We start from the raw sequence: 20,543 nt of genomic DNA on the forward strand, positions 1-20,543 counted from the left end.
AATACATCACAAAGTGCTTGAAAAAGCTGTAAACTAATTCCACATTGTACAAGGTGCAAACAACCTTACGCCTGTTTCACACCAATGTTTAAGGTTTTTTCAAGTTTGTAGTTGTCAAGGTACAGAAACCAAATAATTAAATGTAAAATAGCACTGGATAGTCTTCAATGTAAAAATGAAATTTTTTAATTTATAAGTTTTGCTATATATATATATATATATATATATATATATATATATATATATATATATATATAAAAAAAAATTATACCTGGTGTCTGAATAATTTTTGGTTTGACTGTTAAAACTACAAAGTAATGCAGTCAAGAGCAGTGAGTGATTTTCATTTTCATTTTCTTGGATTAACGTTACAGCAGCCAGAAGCTAAATTATAGGCGCGGCCCCTTTAAGAGACCATGAACGCATCCAATATAATACACATCCCATTTTTCCTCAACTGTTTACTTTCACATAAGAAATAACTGACAGCTTTTTCGAGCATAATTTCCAAGGTGGATATTTTGACATATTTTCTACGTATTTGTCGGCACAAGAGCAAAAATAAGCAAATTCGATGTTCAAGTGTTTTGAGACGCCTTTCTCTTCGCAGAAGAGAGCTCGGTTCAGTGTCGCTGTCCGTGATACGCGGCTCTCTCTCTCACACCAGCTACTCCGTTCAGTTTTTCCGTGTCTTGTGGTTGGATGCTTTAATGTCTAAATCGACAAGCGGTAAGGCGCAAAAACATGTGAAAAAGATAAGCTATATATATATATATATATATATATATATATATATATATATATATATATATATATATATATATATATAATCCTGTTTTTTCTGTAATCCTCTATTGATGTTCACATTAACATTTTGCATTTATATTTCACTTTTTGAGCTTTGATGATAATTATATCCCACTGTACAATGAATGTGAATCAGTTAAATGTCTATTTTGACTTTAATTTGCAAATACATTACCCCTAAAACTGAGAAGTGCTTGCTCTGCTTGCAATTCTAAACAATTCGATCAGTTTTTAGTTGCTAACTGAATAAATGTATATTTCATATAAACACAAACTTCATGCATTAAAGTGTTTATACTGACAGCCCTAATATAATTCACAGAGAGAATGATTAGTAGGAAAAATTGTCTTTTGGGTCAAAAGGTTGTAGACCTCTGCTTTATCCAGAGATTGATTTAGTATTTTAGTGCTATCACTGTACTTTGTAAGGTATACTGTATCATGGTAGTTACAGACATACAGGGACCCGCGGGATTCGGCGGGGCAATGCCGTCTCCCACCGGTGACCTCCACTCCTCAATTACACAGAGATTACCCAATCAATTCGGCTCTGACTTGTCAGCCTCAACAAATTTAGAGGCGGCACAATTCCACTCACTCCTTCCTGCTAACAGCATTAAACACTGCCTACACACAGGAGCAGAGTTAATACAGACGTCAGAGACAGATGCAGCTCTGCTCACACTGCTGCTCAAGAACAACCAATTTGTTCTCCTACATCTGACAATATCATCGCTCTCCTACAGTAAAACACTCCTGGGATCTGGTCTTATTGTTAGATAATTGATATATTACCATTAATGTGTCTGTAACATTTCTCAGATATATATATTTAAAAGCAATCAATATTGACCCACCTTTAACTTTGTTCCTTGTGTTATTGTTCATGATTTATCAGTGCATATTATTGTTGAGAGTAAAAAAACAACAACAAAAAAACAATGTTTTCATCAAAATGTAATAACTTCCTCAGCTCTGGAATGGGTTTTCTATTCTGCTGATGTAACCCAGGGAAAAATAACATTAACCTAACATGTTTTCACCCCAAAATATCCAATTAAATCCTGATGGATAAAATCAATTTCGCTTCTCATCATTTCTCATACAATATTCCCAAACATGGTGTGACTGACAACATGATCACTCATGTATATAGATTAAAAATAATAACAATAACAACAATAAATAAATAAAGGATTTTTTTTTTTTTACGTTTAGTATATTGGATTTTTTTTTCTTAAGCAAACTAATTAAGTGCTGTTTAATAATAATAATAATAATACAATTTCATTATTTAAATACAAAATACAAAAAATTTTATTTAATGTATTTGGCTATTTAATAATTTATAATATATTTAACATATTTTATATTTGACAAAAAACAATTTGTATATTTTATTTGAAAAAATAATAAAAATGTACATTTAAGTGTAATATCTTTATGTTTTATTAAGCAAATTAAATGCCATCTATTAGCAATATATTTACCATATTTAATCATTTAAATAAACTTCAAAATGTTACATTTTGAGTTTATTTAGTCCTATCAACTAATAATAATAATAATAATAAAATACTTATATTTTCTAATTTACTGTAATTATATGTCTGTTATTCATTGAGGTTCTATATATTAAGGCTAATAATTTATAATATCTTTAATAAATATTTAATAATTTATATGAACAAAAAAATAAATAAATAAATAAATGTTAAGTTTATCGTGCCATCTTCAGCTCAGATTAATATAAACTACTTAAATAACTAATCTTCTATGGGTATGGAGTAGTCTCACACAGAAACAGTCATAGCTGGTGGTATAATATGTATGTAGATCAATTTTACTGACCAATCAGCATCCAGGACCAGAATCTGGTCTGCTTTGTGAGACACATTATTGAAGTTAAATGCTTTGTGAATGCTGTTTGATGTTGACAATCTGTGTATGGACTACTGTATGTATAAAGCATCTACCCACAGTGATGCAGCACACACACACTCTCCAAATGTTTCTCTAAAATGCTAATCTCAGTGTAGTGATGCAGCATGTGGTGTGATCCATGTCTTTTTTTCATCACTGATTGCTCCCATAAACATATCTGCAGTAAAGCGGCGTCTAATTAACCTCACAGCTGAACGAGCAGACCTCTTAAAGTCCTCGTCTCAGTCCGACTGCTGAGTAAAAGCTGACAAACAGCAGTCAAAGTGAAGTGAGTCAGCCTGCGCTTCATTCATCTCTCCTGAGCATCAGTGTTCATAATGAGAATGGACTGAGGAGAATGAGTCAGGCCTTCACAAACTAAAACTGAGAGGAAAGAATGGGTGGTAAAATGTGTATGCCACAAAATAATGCCTGTCACTGGAGGAAATGTCAAGACATTTACTGGACTCACCCATAAGGAGTTTTCTGATGGAGATTAGATTTGATTAGGAGATTAGATTAGGACTTCACTGGCCTCACCACCAAACGATACATTGCTGATTAATAAAATTAAGCATTATTACAATGGATTGTCATACAATCTTGTCACAGTTGTGTGAACTGACTCAAGTCCCTCACACTGGCCATCACGGAGTAGTATATCTGGTTCAATCCAAATTTATATCTGGTCTGGTCTAATTACACAAAGCACTATAAATGCATCGCTTGCACAGCAGCATGACAGTTTAAATGATTATGCTATGCAAAAATACAAATGTTGTCATTATTTACTAATTTCGGACTAAAGTTGTATGACTATTCACTAAAAAATGGATGTTTAATTTTTTTAGAAAATTAATGGATATTCTTTGCTTAAAATAAAAGCTTTGTAACTTTAATTTCATTTTCTAATTTGACTTAATGCCAATCACTCATTTTGAAAGATTTTCTTCAAAAAAGTTAATTTGATTGATTATTACTCACTTCTAAACATTGTTTTGTTTAATTAATAATGCTGTTTTTAATGTAGTAAAATGGCATGATTTTGAGTAAGGGCCGTTTCATAGTCGACGCATCTGTAAGCATACGCGTCCCCGAGGCTACGCATCGTTACGCTTCGGCCGCCATTATGCGTCGGTGCGTAGCCAAATGTGTCGTCCTAGTTTTTGATACGTGACGCGCCGATTCACGCAATACTATGCGTTGTCGGTGGGGGCGACATTGCAAGTATTGTACATTAATTCAAGTATATTGTGTTTACAGAAAAAGAAGGTTTGAATACAATGGCAGGCGAAGAGGAAAAATTATGCGAACTTATACATATTCATCCACATTTATACGATAGTTCATCAGCAACAGAATACACTCCTCTTCAGTTGCCATTGTGATCTAAATATCACGCGACCCGACTCTACTAATATCACCGACTCTACTACCCCGTTGCGTGAGCTGTGTATTGCATACACGCATCACCCGTCACGCTTGCGTTCACTGTTTAGACTATGAAAGGGAGCGTGTCGCTCGCGTTGATTGCTCGCATTTCTCGTGTTGACTATGAAACAGCCCTAAACCTTTCTTTACTGAATTTTCTATTTTTGTGAACTATTACTTACATCTTCATTACTCTTTAAAAGACTTTAGATCTACAGTGCTTCAAGAAATTATTCAACCCAAAAGTTTAGTTTTATTGTATCATATTGCATATGTCGTATCTTATATTATCATCGTATCGTTTCGTATCTTATTGTATCGTATCTTATCATCGCATCTTATCGTATCGTATCTTATCAACGTATCGTATCTTATCTCCAGTTTTTTTCTTCTGTAATTTTCCCCATTTATCAGATTCAACAAATTTCTGAGTTCCCCCTGGCTCGCCATTTTCCAGAACTCTAACATGCTTCATTTCAAGACATATCTTCATATTTTTAACACAACTACTCATACTTGACAGTAAAGTCACATTTAACACTGGTGAATTTTCATCAATAGGAATCCCTATGATTGGGAATAAAAAAGGGTAAAACAAATCCCCATATGGTTTTGCAATCAGTTCGAGTTGGTCTCGTGGGTTTACTTTGCTAACCAACAGAAATCCTCTGTGTTTGAAAGTGTCTTCTGGTTGAGCTATGCTTCATTCATCACTACAGTACTGACAATAGACTACAGACCTTTTGTTGCCTGTGAAATTCTGCTAATGCGATCCCACATCCCACAGGATGATATTGGGTGGGCTTTATCTGGTTGGTGTCAAAGACAGTGCTTTTGAGCTACAAAACTTGTAAATTAAAAAATAAAATTCTTCAGAAAGGTTTCAGATTTTGTCACAAGGCTTCTAGCAATCTCCAGGCATGACTTTCTCAGCAGTGTCATTCCCTCTGGTCACTGTCCCAAAGAGACTGAATCTGTGAAATACAGAGGAGTCTGTTGATGTCTGGAGAGTTTCTGCCATGTCAGCCTTTGCACTGCAACTCTGACTGGCCTCCTGGTGACTTCTTTGAGAAACGCCGTTCTGGCTCAGTTATTCTAATTTAATAAGATGGTAGGGTCTGGTCTCATAGTGTCTGGGTCAAGAAGGTTTATAAAACCTGGAGAAACTGAATGAATATAAATGCTCTTTGGGATTCACATTCATCTTATTTTGGAGCTGTTTAGCTGGCTTCTGCCATTTTACTCCACGGAGCTAAATTTTGTTGTGTGACAAAAAATAAAAAAAATAAAAATTAATTAGTGAGTCACTGCAAAATAATACCAGCAATGTATGAAAGTCTGTTTTTACCCGTAATTGTAATTCAACTTTATATTTCACAACTGTGACTTTAAATCTTGCTAACTGCAACTTATTTATTTATTTATTTTTGTAATTCTGGCTTTATATCTTTTAACAGTTATTTTATAGGGGCCATGAACTGAGAAATAAAAATTTCTTGTAATTTTACATATACATACATACACACATATATATATATATATATATATATATATATATATATATATATATACATATATATATATATATATATATATATATATATACATATATATATATATATATATATATATATATATATATATATATATATATATATATATATATATATATATATATATATATACTGTATGTATATATATATATACTGTATGTATATATATATATATATATATATATATATATATATATATATATATATATATATATATATATATATATATATATATAAAATGTTATTACCTGAAACTGAGTTTAAATCTCAGATTTGTGACTTTATTTCTTGTAATTGCAGCTTTACTTATTTTAACTGTAATTTTCAATCTCACAAATTTGACTTTCTTGTAATTGCAATTTAATTTCTTGTAATTCTGTCTTTCTATATTTTAACAGTTATTTTACTGTTATTTAAACTGCTGTTTAACGGTTTATCTCAAGATTGTGACTACATTTCTTGTAATTCTTACTTTATACCTAAAGTGGTTTTAAATCTCATAGCTGTAACTTTATTTCTTGTAATTGTGACTTTAACCCTCTGAGGTCTAAGGGTATTTTGGGGCCTGGAGAAGTTTGGTCATGCCCTGACATTTGTGCTTTTTTCAGTTGCTTATAAACATCTAAATGGCTAAAGTCTAAAATCACTGTAATCAGCACAAACTGGGCTATAATATGTGAGCAGCATGTATGTACATGATTGTGTTTTTGAGAAAAAAAAGTTATGTATTGTTATTGAAAAACTACAAAATGTTAAATCTCAGAATTGTGACTGTTTCTTGTAATTGCAGCTTCTTCCTTGTAATTCTGCGTTTATATCTAACAATTATCTATATATTATCATTTATAAAAAATAAAAATAAAAATCAGAGTCTTCTGTGATTATATCTCACAGTTATAATGTATTTATTTTCTTGTAATTCTGGTTTTAAATCTTGTAACTGTTATTTGATATCTAAAAATTGTGACTACATTTCTTGTAATTTTTACTTTATACCTTCTGTGGTTTTTAATCTCATAACTCTTTTTATTTATTATACAATTATAAAAAAGACCTCTAACACTAGCTTGCTCTATTCTTTTTCTATTCTAATGGTTTTGTTTTTATTTATTATATTATTTCAAAGCCCTTGCTATGTGTACTGCTTTAAGCTAACTGAGACTTGTTATAGCACTTACATATCATTGCTTTTTTTGTTGTTTTTGATTGCTTCCACTGTCTTCATTTGTAAGTCGCTTTGGATAAAAATGTAAATGTAAATGTAAAACTCTAAGTTTATTTCTTGTAATTTTGACTTTAAATTTCAGAATTCTGACTGTTTTTGTAATTGCAACTTCTTTGTAATAACTTTAACTATTTTTTATAATTTGTTATTATTCATTCAGAAAAATGTCAGTCTTCTGTGACTATAAATCTCACAATTATGATGTTGTTTTTTGTAATTGTGACTTTAAATCTCCAGATTGTGACTTTATATTCCACAATTATAACTTTATTTCTTATAATTGTGGCTTAATAACATCCTGTTATATGTGACTTTAATTGTACATCTATATTATATCTCACACGTGTGAGATATAATTTTCATTTTACATGTCACAAATCTAATTTTATCTTCATATCTTTTCACTCTGAGACACTCCACATTCCTGGTCTTATTGTGCAATGACTCATAAGTGTGGGGAAAAAAATCCCTTTAAATGTGCTTTTTAATGAGATCGGAATAAAATAATTAAAGAGTGTTATTTTGAAGGCAGCATATATGCCTAAATTCAATATTTAGTCAAATATGACTAAACATTTGACGACACAATCTCTTTTTCAGTACAGTTGACTCTATAGGTGTGATATATAAATGTGCCAGTATGTGTATGCATGAGCGTGAGCGTGATTGTGAAGTGTAATGTGATTCATAGCATCTTCCCCTGCGCAGTTTTGCATCGTCAACAACACCCCATTATTCATAAGGCTATAGTTGACGTTCTCTGAGCCATGGGCCATTAAATACACTGCACACTCTCTCTCTCTCTCTCACACACACACAAACACACACACTCTTGTGTCTCCTTCGCTGTGGCTCAGTAATGGTGGCAGACATTAGCCTGCTGGCTTGCAGCACTTTCCGGAAGGATCCCCCCTGGGCTTCCGACAAAGAGGGCAGATTTTTAACAAGTCCGGATCTTCCAGAAGCCTGCTGATGAGGACAACCATTTGCTAGCAGTACATCCCTTACTCCTATCACTGTATCCCGGCCGTGCTTAGCTGCAGTTGCAGTCATGTACGTTCACACTTTTTGACACGTATCTTCTCTCCCTCCTTCACGCACTGTCACTCAGCCAGCAAATTTAAAACCTTTTTTCGAAACAATTGGATTCCATTAAATCCATTATAAAAAAAGAGTAGATGTTTTCTTCAAGAGTAAGTGTCTCTCAACCTTATCTTGCATTCTTTCTTTTTTTACACAAACAGCTTGACAGCAAAGCAAATGTTGATCACAGAGTGACATAAATCATTGTGATGCAGTTTTGTTGCGATGCTTTCAATATATATAAATACATAACCATGAGGGCCTCAAAACACTTAGTCTTGTCATTGCAGCCGATGCTGATGTTCTCAAATATGATATTACTACAGATGGCATCACACATATCCCATAATCAAACCTCACAGTAATCCACCATCCAGCAGAAAATCGCACTATATCACGTCAGAAGAGCGTAAATCAGAGTGCTTTCAGTCAAGCTAAATCTGGCAGTTCTCCGTCAGGTCTCCTGTCCACAGACGTCAGATTTATTGACAGCTCTGTCCACTTTCCAAATTAACTCTGCTCGTTTACCTCTGACAGCGTTACGGGCCGATAAATGCAGATTTGTGTTGGATTATAGTGCTCTTCGGGTAAGATTTGTTATTGATGTCAGACAAACAACTCCGTGTTGAAAGAGAGCAAAGGAGAGAGAGAGAGAGAGAGAGAGAGAGAGAGAGAGAGAGTTTTCCAGCAAATTTTTGAGTGAAAAATTCCTTTATGCATGATTTGTAACCTAAACTAAATAATAAAAAAATGGTGTATAATTAAACGAGAATGCACCAGAAGGATTTTCTCTGTTATTCTCAGACGTTTGTACTGTATTGTTTCACCATTTCAAGATTTGCATTGACAACATGCATAAATAGTTTCTGTCATGCCAATAATGACCTCAACCAAACTGAAAGAGACCAAAACATTTCTAAACTAAACATTTACATCGCTTCCATGTCCTCTCACAACTTTTCAATTGAAGGTTTCCTGTGACATTTCAATTCTATATTTATTGCTGCACAGTTTGGGAAAGACTATGATTTGAATGTCAGGTGCTACAAATCATCAGAAATGTTTATTGCTGGACAGCTTACTTGTAATACCTTGATATTTCTGAGGGATATTGACATCAGTCATATAACAGATGGAAAAGTTCTGTGTGAATGTAGCATTCGGCCCTTTTTACATTCAGATGCCTATTTCACTGCACATAAGCTTCTTCAAATAACCTGCCTCTTCTCTAACGGTCTAAGTTAAAGCATTAATATTGTATTTGTCTGTATTGCGCCAACTCAACCCCCAAAAACTTGTTTCCATGAACATTTTTGGAAACAGAATAAATGATAGGCACGCATAAAACTTTCAAGCTGTCTCAACCCGAGGATGAGTGTCACAAATATATCTAAAATATGCCGCCATATCTCAGCTTGCTATGAATGACTTCCCACCTTTGGGTTTACATTTCAGTCGTTAAGGGAATTTGCAGTAAGGGATTCAGTACAACCAATAAGTACTGTTAGGCAACAGATAGCATGTGCAATTTACCTACTGTCAGCAGATATAGCCTGCTGGGAAAGTTGACTGAGTTACACTACAAATAAATGATGTGCTGATAAATGCATTGTGCTGTTCAAAGGTGTACTGGTTTATGAATTGGTTTTGCTCTTTTGGTTTCACTCTTGGCCCTGCCGCTTGACGGTAACAGGGTGGATATTTTTAAACTTCAAATTGCCATTACTAGTATTATTCTCAAGGTGTGAAACTATTATTAAGTACTTTTTGGAAAGAGATTTTCATGCTGATATTTTGACTTTTTATTATCAGTTTCTAAATTTTCTAAACTAGGGTTACAAGGTTGACGTTAACAGGTTGGACAGTTTGAAACTTTAAATTGACAATGCAAGCCGCCTTCTCAAGGTGTGAAACTTTTTGTAATTGTATGTGTACTCTTGGAAAAATTATTTAATGCTGATATTTAAATGTTCAATTTTATACTGTCAACTACTTACTTTACAAAGTTATGATAACATGGATGGACAGTTTAAATGGACATTACAAATCTTATTCTCAAGGTGTGAAACTATTATTAAGTACTTTTTGGAAAGAGAATTTAATGCGTAAATTTTATTGTTCAATTTGTTTGTTTATGGTAACAGGGTGGACAGTTTACATTTTAATTGACCGGCAAGCCTTGTTCTCACAAAAGTAAGGTTACAGTATTGACAAGTAAGATTGTCGCCCTCTGAGAATAACAAAAAAAGAAAAGATGACTGAATAGTCCTTGAAAACTTAACTTCCTGAAAAAAAAAAAAAAAAAAAGATAAAAGCCTAATGAAATTAGTTTTAATTAAAATTAGCATATTTGTTACTTATGCTGAGAGAAGGACAAATGCATCCATAAAATAACAAATCTGACAAGTGTTTAAAAAGCCCACGTGAGGATTCTCTGATATTCATTGTTTTGCAGAATGAGAAAAGCCTCACATTTCCATGAGTAACGTGTAAAAATCGAGTCATTTTTGAAGGAAACCCCTGCTGTGTTGTTGTCAAAACTGAAGCAGCGAGCACAAAGGAAAGGCATTATGTTTCCGATGGCACTTTAAGGGCACATCTAGAATCTTCCTCACCGAGCATGATGGGAGACTTGCTGCCAATCTCATCATATTACCAGCTCTCAAAACTGCCCGAGTCAGCAGTACCGCAGAGAAAACGAGAGAAAATGATTAGGACAATATTGCGAATGTGACATTTCCAACGGACAGAGATGGCTGGAGGCTAGATGAGCTGTGATTGGCTGTCCTCTCGCTGTAATTAGTGATTTGAAGTTGGAGAACAGGTTTAAAGTATTGACGTCTCCCTCACCCTTTCCTCTCTCTCTCTCTCTCTCTCTCTCTCTCTCTCTCTCTCTCTCTCTCTCTCACTCTGGTTGTAGAAAGTATGAAGCAAAGCTCACAGGCATTGATGTACCTGCAGCAAAATGATCATAAAGAGGAAATTAGCTGCAGGACACACACACACACACACACACAATACATTACAGCTACTTAGAAAAGTATTTCCGCAGTGGCAATACACTAACATTATGATGAATCACAAACTATTCTAGAAACTATTTAACTAATATATTTGTTTTCAAAGAAACGTATACACAAACGAAGGTCTGGATCGAATCGAATTAGAAAAAGAGCAGAACAAACACCAATCTCCTTCAATTTCTGGCTGCCGTGTGGGCTATTACACCCTTGCAGCACCTCATGATGTCATCTTATTTATGGATGTCATTAGGGGAAGGGGTGGGGAAAGGTTGCTATTTAAAAAAGATTAAGAGCAGGGACAGAGATGAATGCTTGCGGCTCTTTTTACGCACTGCAGGTCCCCGTTGTCTCATTTAACACACACACACACACACACACACACACACATGCAGTCTGTACAAGTAGAGCCGACTTGAGACAGTCGGACCATTGTGAACTTCCCATCCTCTTTAAAAAATAATTTAGGGTGAGGAAACAGGCAAAGGGCAACCCGAGCAGAGCCTCTGCAGTCCACAAGAACAGATCTGTTCAGGAAGAGCCGTGCCGTATGAACTGCATTCAGAGAAAATCACGTGGCTCCTTCTGTGGTTTGTGAACGGGCAACGGAAGAAAGAGATAATGAGTTTGAAGAGCCTGTCAAACACGGTCCAATGTGAAATGGATACTAATGCTGCGGAATTCAAAACTGAGCCATTAGGCATCGTTGACCCTCACCTCTTTTGACAACAGATGAACGCTGTGCTGCCAACGGCCCCGCGCAATAACATTAGCATCCTCTGCTGTCAAAGACATTAGCTTCGACAGTGACTGCAAAGACTGACAAATACAACTGAACAAATGAATGAGGAACACATGAATGGATCGACAGCTGCAAAGAATGAACGAATGAAAAAACGAACAAACGAACAAACGAACGAACGAACGAATGAACCTATCAATCAATCAACATCCATTTAACATAATAGACTTTTGGATACATCAGTTTGCACTTTATTTTGGCAATTTAAGTAAAAAAAAATACATTTATGACATTTTTCCAATCATTGTATACACATTTTCAAATAAATAAATAAAAACTTCTTCACCTAGAAAACTTTTGTGATTATGTAAAATATATATTCTCTGAAAGCACACCTAAATTTCAATTCTCAATTTAATTTATGTTTTTTTGTTTTGTTTTTTTAGGAAAAAAGAGCTAAAAGTACTGACTTTGAATAGGATCTTTAGCACTGAACACATTTAATAAATAATTATCTGTATTTTTTATCCCTATGCTTGTGGAGTGTCTATACACCCACTACAGCTATATGATCACCTAAAGAAACTAATATTAAAATAATAATAAATAAATAAGTTACGTTATAACTCAAAACAAGAGTAAAGATCACATAAACAAGATTTAATATAAACTCTGAAAACAAAACAGCATAACACAGTACCTTGATTTTGTTCTCAAGTAATTAAATAAATAAAACCGTTTCATCGGTTGTCATTTAGTTTTTAGTCTTGTGAATGCTTGTTCGTTTATGGGTTTTGGCTTTAAGCATTTCTGTATCTGACATGTAGGATTTCTTACTTTGGATGTGTGAACTCGTCCACCAGCGTGACCTTCTCCACCAGGTCTCCTCCGATGCTGCGCACCAGGTCGTAGAAGTCGTTTTCTGTGTAACCTTCGGCCGGCAGCCAAAAGGAGATGTCATTGAAGAGCGGTGGGTACTTACTGAGAGGCTGCGAAAAAGAGAGAGAAGAAATCCATTTGTTAGGAATACAGTACATAAGAAAACAATACATGCAAGGAATATATGCATCCATTCTTACTTGCATGTACTGCATTCAAAAACCTCACTATTTTCAGCACTCTCACACACACACACACACAGGAGGAGGCTGGTGTGAGCGAGGCGTCTCTTCAGCCCGAGGTTAAATCTACAGTCACACCCTGAGGCCATCATACCTACAAGGGCTTGTATCCTTATAACAGCAGACATCTGAGCCGTCCTGGCTCACAGAAAACCTTGAACACTCACAAGACCCCAGCAGTTCCCTTCCACAAGATAAAGCTGTATGAAGGAGCGTGGTAAGATCTCACACCAACCTCCTTTCTGCAGGTACATTTGTGTTTACATCATTATTATTCAGCAGTTCTGCTCCTCCGTTCCAAGAGTATCAAGCAAAAACGTACAATATGTACATATAAAAACATATTTTAACATTTGCATAGAGTAAAAACAGCAGTCTATTTTGCTGGCAAAAGTGGTATGCCAATTTAATATGCTGAAACTTAGTTAAAGACAAAAAAACAAACAAAAAAAAAAACGATAATTTCACAATCTATATAACAATCTTGGTTTTTCTGGGATGGAGCTGTTCATGACACAGCTGTTTTATAACCGCAGAAAGCCACTCAAAGCAGTGTGCCATATTGATTTTACAAGTTAAGGGGATTTTTTTCTTGTGTTGAAAAAGCATTTTAATCCATCCTAAGGTGGTTTGCTGCTCTTAGAAAGCCACCAAGCTGATTTTCACTGGTCAGGCTGGTCTGGTTTGCTGGTTTTAAAAGGATTTTGGGAACTTGTCAGCTGATCAGGGGTGTGTTTCCTGTAACGTCATAAGCACTGTAGGAGAACTTAACTAACTAGTCATAACTGAAACTCTAGTCATTTCCATCATTTGAACCATGTTGGTTCAACAGTGCACAACTGCTGATGTGTCATGCAGGTCAAATAACTTCTGCTATTTGTTTCGCTAAAGAATATGATCTGTCAACTTGTTATATTAACAAAGAATATGCTTCTAGGTCAAGAGCTGTAGTTCCAATCACACACACTTCATTCTGTACATTTTCATTGAAACTTTGGTTTCCGGAAACACTAAACCACTAAAAAAAAAAATTATAATAAATAATCTCTCTCTCTACTACTAGTTATGGCATGAAATAAACATGAATGAATATCAGAAGGTGTTGGAAAAAACCACACACAGCTTACTGAAACACATTGTTTCATCCCACCTTTCAACTGCAGAACGACGTATATAAAACAATAAATAATAATAACAACTTCAAACTTGTAGAGCTCTCATTGAAAGCCATTTATGTCTATAACTTGTTAGAAGTTCATAAAAAATGGCTAAATATATGCATTATATCACATATTGATTATACATTAGCTTTACTTAACCTAGAGATGCCTTCATTATTTAATGTAAGTTTGAAACAATATGTCATGAAAATAAGCTTTTATTACAATCACTGTTCAAAGTTTTAACCACAAATTTGGGTATAAACAATTAAATAAATGATATCATTTCAAGTTGGTATAAAAACTGCCTTGTGTGCAATTTAAATGCTTATGTATAACTCGGTGTGTTGATTATTAAATACATTTGATGAATATGTTGACTATTGAATAAGTTTTGTGTTTGGGCTAAATTAAAATTTTAATTTGGTTCAATCACTAATAGTTGGTTAATGATGCTTTTGGGCAAAGAATATGCCCTTAAAACTGTTGTCATATCTCAGAGCGTTTGACATGAATACATACACACCATAGAAAACATGTTAAGATGTCGTTAGTATTAGTGAGGTTATTAAAGTGAGGACAGTGTGCTTGTCTTAAGGAAACCTGCACTGAGCTGCTTGTTTTTGGTCGAGTGTTTGTGTGTGTGTGTGTGTGTGTGTGTGTGTGTGTGCCACACAGCATGTCTTATTGTGTGCAGTGATTTATAGTGTGCACTTGTGTGTATGTTGCGCATGGTGTTCTCACAGGACATGACAAAACACACAAGGGCGGTTTAGAGCACTGACCCCACGGTCATACCTCATTACCAGCGCAGAGAGAGAGACAGACAGAGAGACTGTCATATATAACCCCAGCAGAGCATCAGGCAAACTGACAAGCAAATCTCTCTCTCTCTCTCTCTCTCTCTCTCTCTGAGTAATGGACAGTGGGCAGAGAGGGAGATGGGCTGAGAAATGACCTACAGCCAGAGAGCACAGGTAATCACTCACACACACATTCCCTGCAGGACGACCATCCAGCCTGCCTCATACCACACACACACACACACACACACACGTCTATAGGAGGACATGTTCAGTGTCAAACCTTTAATAAACCAAGGTCCCTCAACAATATAGGCCATGTGAGACCTACAGAAGGTCACGTGTGCAGAGAAAATCACACACTGTCCTTAAAAAACCTCTCCTACAGTCTGCGTGCAACAATTTCATTGCTACTTCAAACAGGCATTCATGCAATTAATGTGCTACAACAATAAAGGGAAATCAGAGTGATAGAAAAAAAGGCGGAATAGGTGAAAATATTTTCTCTGATCTCAGGTTAATGTGATAAGATTGGTTTCAGGATTCATTGTACAGATTCCTTAAAAAATGAATGCTATATTAAAATTATGTTCATATGGGATTCTGCATTATTTTTTTTTGTTGTTGTTTTTAGTGCTTTTGCTTAATGTTTGTGCTGACACACCCCTGACATATTTACAGTAGATGTCATGTGACACTGGCTCAACCAATGGCATGAGTCGGGGGAGGGGCTGCATGTTTGTCTGACCAATAGCAGATCTGAAGTGTTTGGGAATAATGTTTATAACAAATAACATCATTTTTTAATGAAACTACACTTCATCTTTAATTAGATTTTTTTCTGGATCAGAAACTTTCTCTACTTTGCTGCATTTGAACCGGTTTTTATAGTTTCAATAACCCAGTCAGCACAAATACACTACTGTTCAAACATTATTTATTTTTATTTTTTTAAAGAATCTAATACTTTTTGGTCAGCAAGGACACATTAAATTGATCAGAAGTGACAGTAGAAACATTTATAACATTGCAAAAGATTTTCTATTCCAAATAAACGCTGTTCTTTTGAACTTTTTATTCTTTAAAGTATCCAGAGAAATAAAATGCATCACAGTTTCCATAAAAATGCGAAGCAGCAGAGTTGTTTTTTTTTTTCATAATAGCTAGAACTGTTTCTTGTGGATATCATCATATTAGTATGATTTCTGAAGATCATGTGACACTGAAGACTGGAGGAATGATGCTGAAAATTCAGTTTGGATCACATGAATAAATTAAAGATTAAAATATATTCACATTAACCAAAAAAATAAAAAAAATAAACTGAAATAATATTTCACAATATTCACATTTGCACATGTGAATACCAAGATGCCTGACCATCTGGAAAACCTTGCAATCCAGGTTTAATGAGATTCTCATTTGTTTGCCACTCTATTAAATGTTCCTTTTACTTAGAAACAGCAATATTCCCAGCTCAGCGTCTAACTAGAAGGCTGCTTTTATTAGCTGCACCTCAGCGGTACAAAAACAAATCATCGTTGCATTGATTCAGACCTCAGTGAATTTAGTGACAGTGTTTTCAGACAAGCTGTTTGGATTCAGCTCGCAAAGCTGTGGTCGTCACGGTCTGTGCGCTCGCAGCTATGCTGATGACTGACTATTATGGGATAGCGTACTGCGTGTGTTCATTTGACCCTCAGAATAATAGCAACAAGGGAAAAAAAGAGATGGAGAGATGCGGTGCAGAGAGAGGAAAAGAATATGAATTTGACACACTGGAAGAGCAAACCTTAGTGACATCACAAGAGAAATGCACACTGGGAAACATACTGAACCTGGCTGAGATCTTAAGGCCTGTTCACATCCAGAAGTATAACTATTATAATATGCTGAGTGATTCCAGCAATTTCTTTCCTCTTTATATTGTTACTGCTATAGCTGCGCTGTAGATTTCACTATTCTTTCATGATTACAGTGAATATTTTGGAATTATGAACAAATCTATCTTTTATGCTCTCCAAGGCTGCATTTATTTGATCAAAATATGGTAAAAACAGTGATATCATGAAATATTATTACACTTCAAAATAACGTTTTTCTGTGTGAATCTCTGTTAAAGTGTATTGTATTTCTGTGATGCGCAGCTGAATCACATGATCTTCAGAAATCAGTCTAATATGATGATTAATGTTACACCATGAGACTGCATATGAAAGACACATTGCTTATTTATCATTAACAGTGCCCATGAAAAAAAATGTACTTACAGTGTATAAAGATGATATGATACACACATAATTCTGAGCTAACATAAACAGCTACCAAAAGTGAGTTGTCCAAAAGGAAACACTGGATTAGTTAAGTATTTTATGACTAGTCCTGCAATGTTCTGGAATGTTTTCAGAAAGCAGAACATCACAGAATATTATAGCAACTTCTAGAATGTATCCATCATTCCAAAAAAAAAGAAAGAAAGAAACAAGCAAGAAAAGAAAAAATGCTAAATTAGTACAAAAATGAACTGTACTAAAACCAATGTTTCATACTTATTGATAGAACACCAAAAATGATTGATGCTAAGTGAAAATAAAGAGTACAATAACAAATAGCAGCACAGAATTACAGAGGATCCACAAACAAATGAAGTTGACTTAATTACCCCCAAATTTTGAATGGTAGTGTATAACGGTTTCTACAAAATGACTAAACAACACAACTGTTTTCAACAAAATAACAAGAACTCAAAGCAGCAAATCCACATCATAGAATGGTTTCTGAAGGATTAACTCAACTTTGCTATCACGATTTCATTTTAAAATACATTCAGATACAAAACCTAGCATTTAAGTTGTTGTAATATTTCATGATATAACGGTTTGCACTATATTTTTGATTTTTGAACAAATGCAGCCTTGGCTAACAGCAGATACTTCTTTCAAAAACATTAAAAAAATGATTTATTAATTATTCAAAAAACCTTTCACCACTAGTGTGGAATGATTATTGCAACCTTATAGTAACTGTGAAGGGCCCTGATGGTTCTTATTTTAGAGAAAGGCTGTAAATCTGACCTGGAAGGTGACGGGCTGATAGATGTCAGACAGGCGGAACTGCTTCAGGAAGCGTTCATCCTCGCTCCAGAAAAGTCGGATATCAGGGATGCCGAACAGAACCATGGCCAGCCTCTCCAGCCCCAGACCAAACGCCCAGCCCATCTTATTCCCAGCACCAGCTGCAGAAGAACAGAACAGCAACTCATTTTCTTATTTGATTCTCAGAGTGCGACATTCTGTCATGAAAAGACAAATGTTTCAACGAGGATGAATGCAACTAGTCAAAACCTTGACGTTCTTCTGTTGTGCTGCAGCATGTAAATATAAACCCTTTAGGTCCAAGAACGTTTTTGATCGCACTGTGCATGATTCACCACTTCATATTATTCAAAGAAAAACAAATGTTTGTTACATAATCTTTCATGGAAACACAATAACTCGCTTCTCTATTTTAGCTCCTCTCCCTTATGATATGTTAAACTACTTTACACCAGTCAATCAATTCCCAAATATATTGTTTCTCACTGAATATTCAGTTTCGCTCATATGTTAAAAGAAAAAAAAAAAAAAAGTTTAATTGCAGTCACTTTATGCTGCACTTGTATTAAGTACTGTATAGAACAATTATATACAAAGAAATAGTGCTAATGTTAAAATACATGTTTTAATGTAATACTTTGGTCGGTTCAGGAATATGTTAAGCAGCTTTGTATTATTTATTTGAAAGAATTAAAAGAGCAGTTTAAAGTCTATCCTTGTTCAGTTGGTTGAGGTTGATTTGGGATTCAGAAAGTAATTAGTAATAATTAATGCAATTCCTTTTAGAGAAAGCAATTGGTACAGTAATACAATTACGATGGCGAAGATATCATTTATAACTAATAATTTATGACTTTTTTATTCATCTAACTCTGCTTTACATTTATGCATTAAGCAATTTGTCGAGGAGACACAATGTGTAGGTTTATGTGATTATTAATTGCAGATTACGAAGCAAGCAAGAAAAGAGGTTAAATGCAAAGAAGGAAAGTTTTTTGAGGAATAATTAAATTGAGCATGAATCTTGTTGATTGGCAGTCAGCTCTCGTGTGATCAGTGCTGGAAATATTGCCTCTATTTCTGATGTGATTATAGGCATTATGAATTTTTATTTGCTTTGCAACCCTGTTTGACCTATGGTGAGCGGAAGAGTAAACTAACAGAATTTTCTCCTCTTTTCCAAGCTTTCACTGTCTCTTGCGCACGTCACAGTTTAACCCAGTGAGGCATTCCTTCAGATGTGAGTGAAATGTGCTTTATATGTTAATGAAGGGAATGCTCAGGGGTCAGAGCGCTCAGACGGGACAGAAACCGGAATAAATCTAACCTCCACACGTACAAATCAATCAACTCTCTCTTCCTCTCTCAGGTGGAGACATTAGCGATCCAGATCTCTCACAAGACCGCCGGATTCAAATTTGGTTTCAAATACTCATTTCAACAATTGCAAAAAAAATAATAATTTACATAAAAATGTTCGTTTTAATCGTCTCCGAGCCTGAATGAGTGGGAGCTTGAATTTGATTTGAATATATGATTTCTCTGAAGAAAATGAAAGCGGTGTTTGCCCATGCTAAAATGTATGCCACAATAACTGAGTGGTGTAGAGTTGCTAAGTGGCTGTTCTTGGTGTTTTTATTGGCTTTGGCAAGCTAAATTTGTTTCTGACCAGTCCACCATATCATATTGAAGAAACTTAAAGGGATACTCCACCAAACCCGTAAAATCGTATCCGTATCTGACACTGTTGGATATTTTTCACCCGTTTGAGCCAAATTTGCGGGTCACAGACTGATTGTTTCACTTCATAAGACCTCAATACACCATTAGGTCACCTGTGTGTCACCTGTAAAAGGTTTTTTTTTTTTTTTTTCATATAACCACGGATCATGGATTCAGCTAATAATCGCATTTACTGTTCTACTGAAAAAAAAAAAATATATATTTTTTTTTGTCCATATACATGTAGACCAAAAATACATGTATACATGTAATGCAAAAAAATAAAAAAAAAATAAAAAAAAATATTTAGAAAATTGCCTTTAATGTTGTCAAATAAAGTCCTTAAGGCATATTACTGATCAAAAATGTAGTTTTTATATATTTACCATAGGAAATGCATAAAAATATCTTCATGGAAAATAATCTCTACTTAATATCCTAATAATTTTTTGAATTTTTTTTTTTTTTTTACCCATACAATGCATTTTTGGCTATTGCTACAAATATACCTGAGCTGCTTATGACTGCTTTTGTGCTCCAGGGTCACAAATGTGGACAACAAATCAACTAATGATAATAAGAAATGATTCATGAGCAGCATATCAGAATGATTTCTGAAGGCTCATGTGACAATGAAGACCTGAGAAATGACGATGAAAAAAATTCATCTTGCATCACAGGAATACACTGTGATAGGAAAATGGCGACAGAAAAATGAAAGCCTTTAGCTCATTATGAGGCATCATTCACGTCCGCAGCATGTTGGTGGCGTGACATGAACGCAGTATGAGCAATAGTCACACTGAAGCCTGCTTTAGCAAGCACATCTAATTACACGGATGATGATGTAGATGGACT

The 20,543-nt window shown here is 34.7% G+C and overlaps 1 protein-coding gene across 1 annotated transcript in view; it reads right to left on the reverse strand.

Moving 5' to 3' along the window:
• fars2 (phenylalanyl-tRNA synthetase 2, mitochondrial) overlaps nt 1-20,543 on the reverse strand; it is a 126,525-nt gene that overhangs the window by 38,323 nt on the left and 67,659 nt on the right. Inside the window, exons 5-6 of the mRNA XM_026200864.1 lie at nt 17,943-18,103; nt 12,622-12,773 (exon numbers count right to left, since the gene is read on the reverse strand). Coding sequence (XP_026056649.1) covers nt 12,622-12,773; nt 17,943-18,103 — 313 coding nt within the window. The remainder of the gene's footprint in view (nt 1-12,621; nt 12,774-17,942; nt 18,104-20,543) is intronic.

The sequence above is a fragment of the Carassius auratus genome, chromosome 24, assembly GCF_003368295.1.
Source record: "Carassius auratus strain Wakin chromosome 24, ASM336829v1, whole genome shotgun sequence".
Classification (NCBI taxonomy): Eukaryota; Metazoa; Chordata; class Actinopteri; order Cypriniformes; family Cyprinidae; genus Carassius; species Carassius auratus.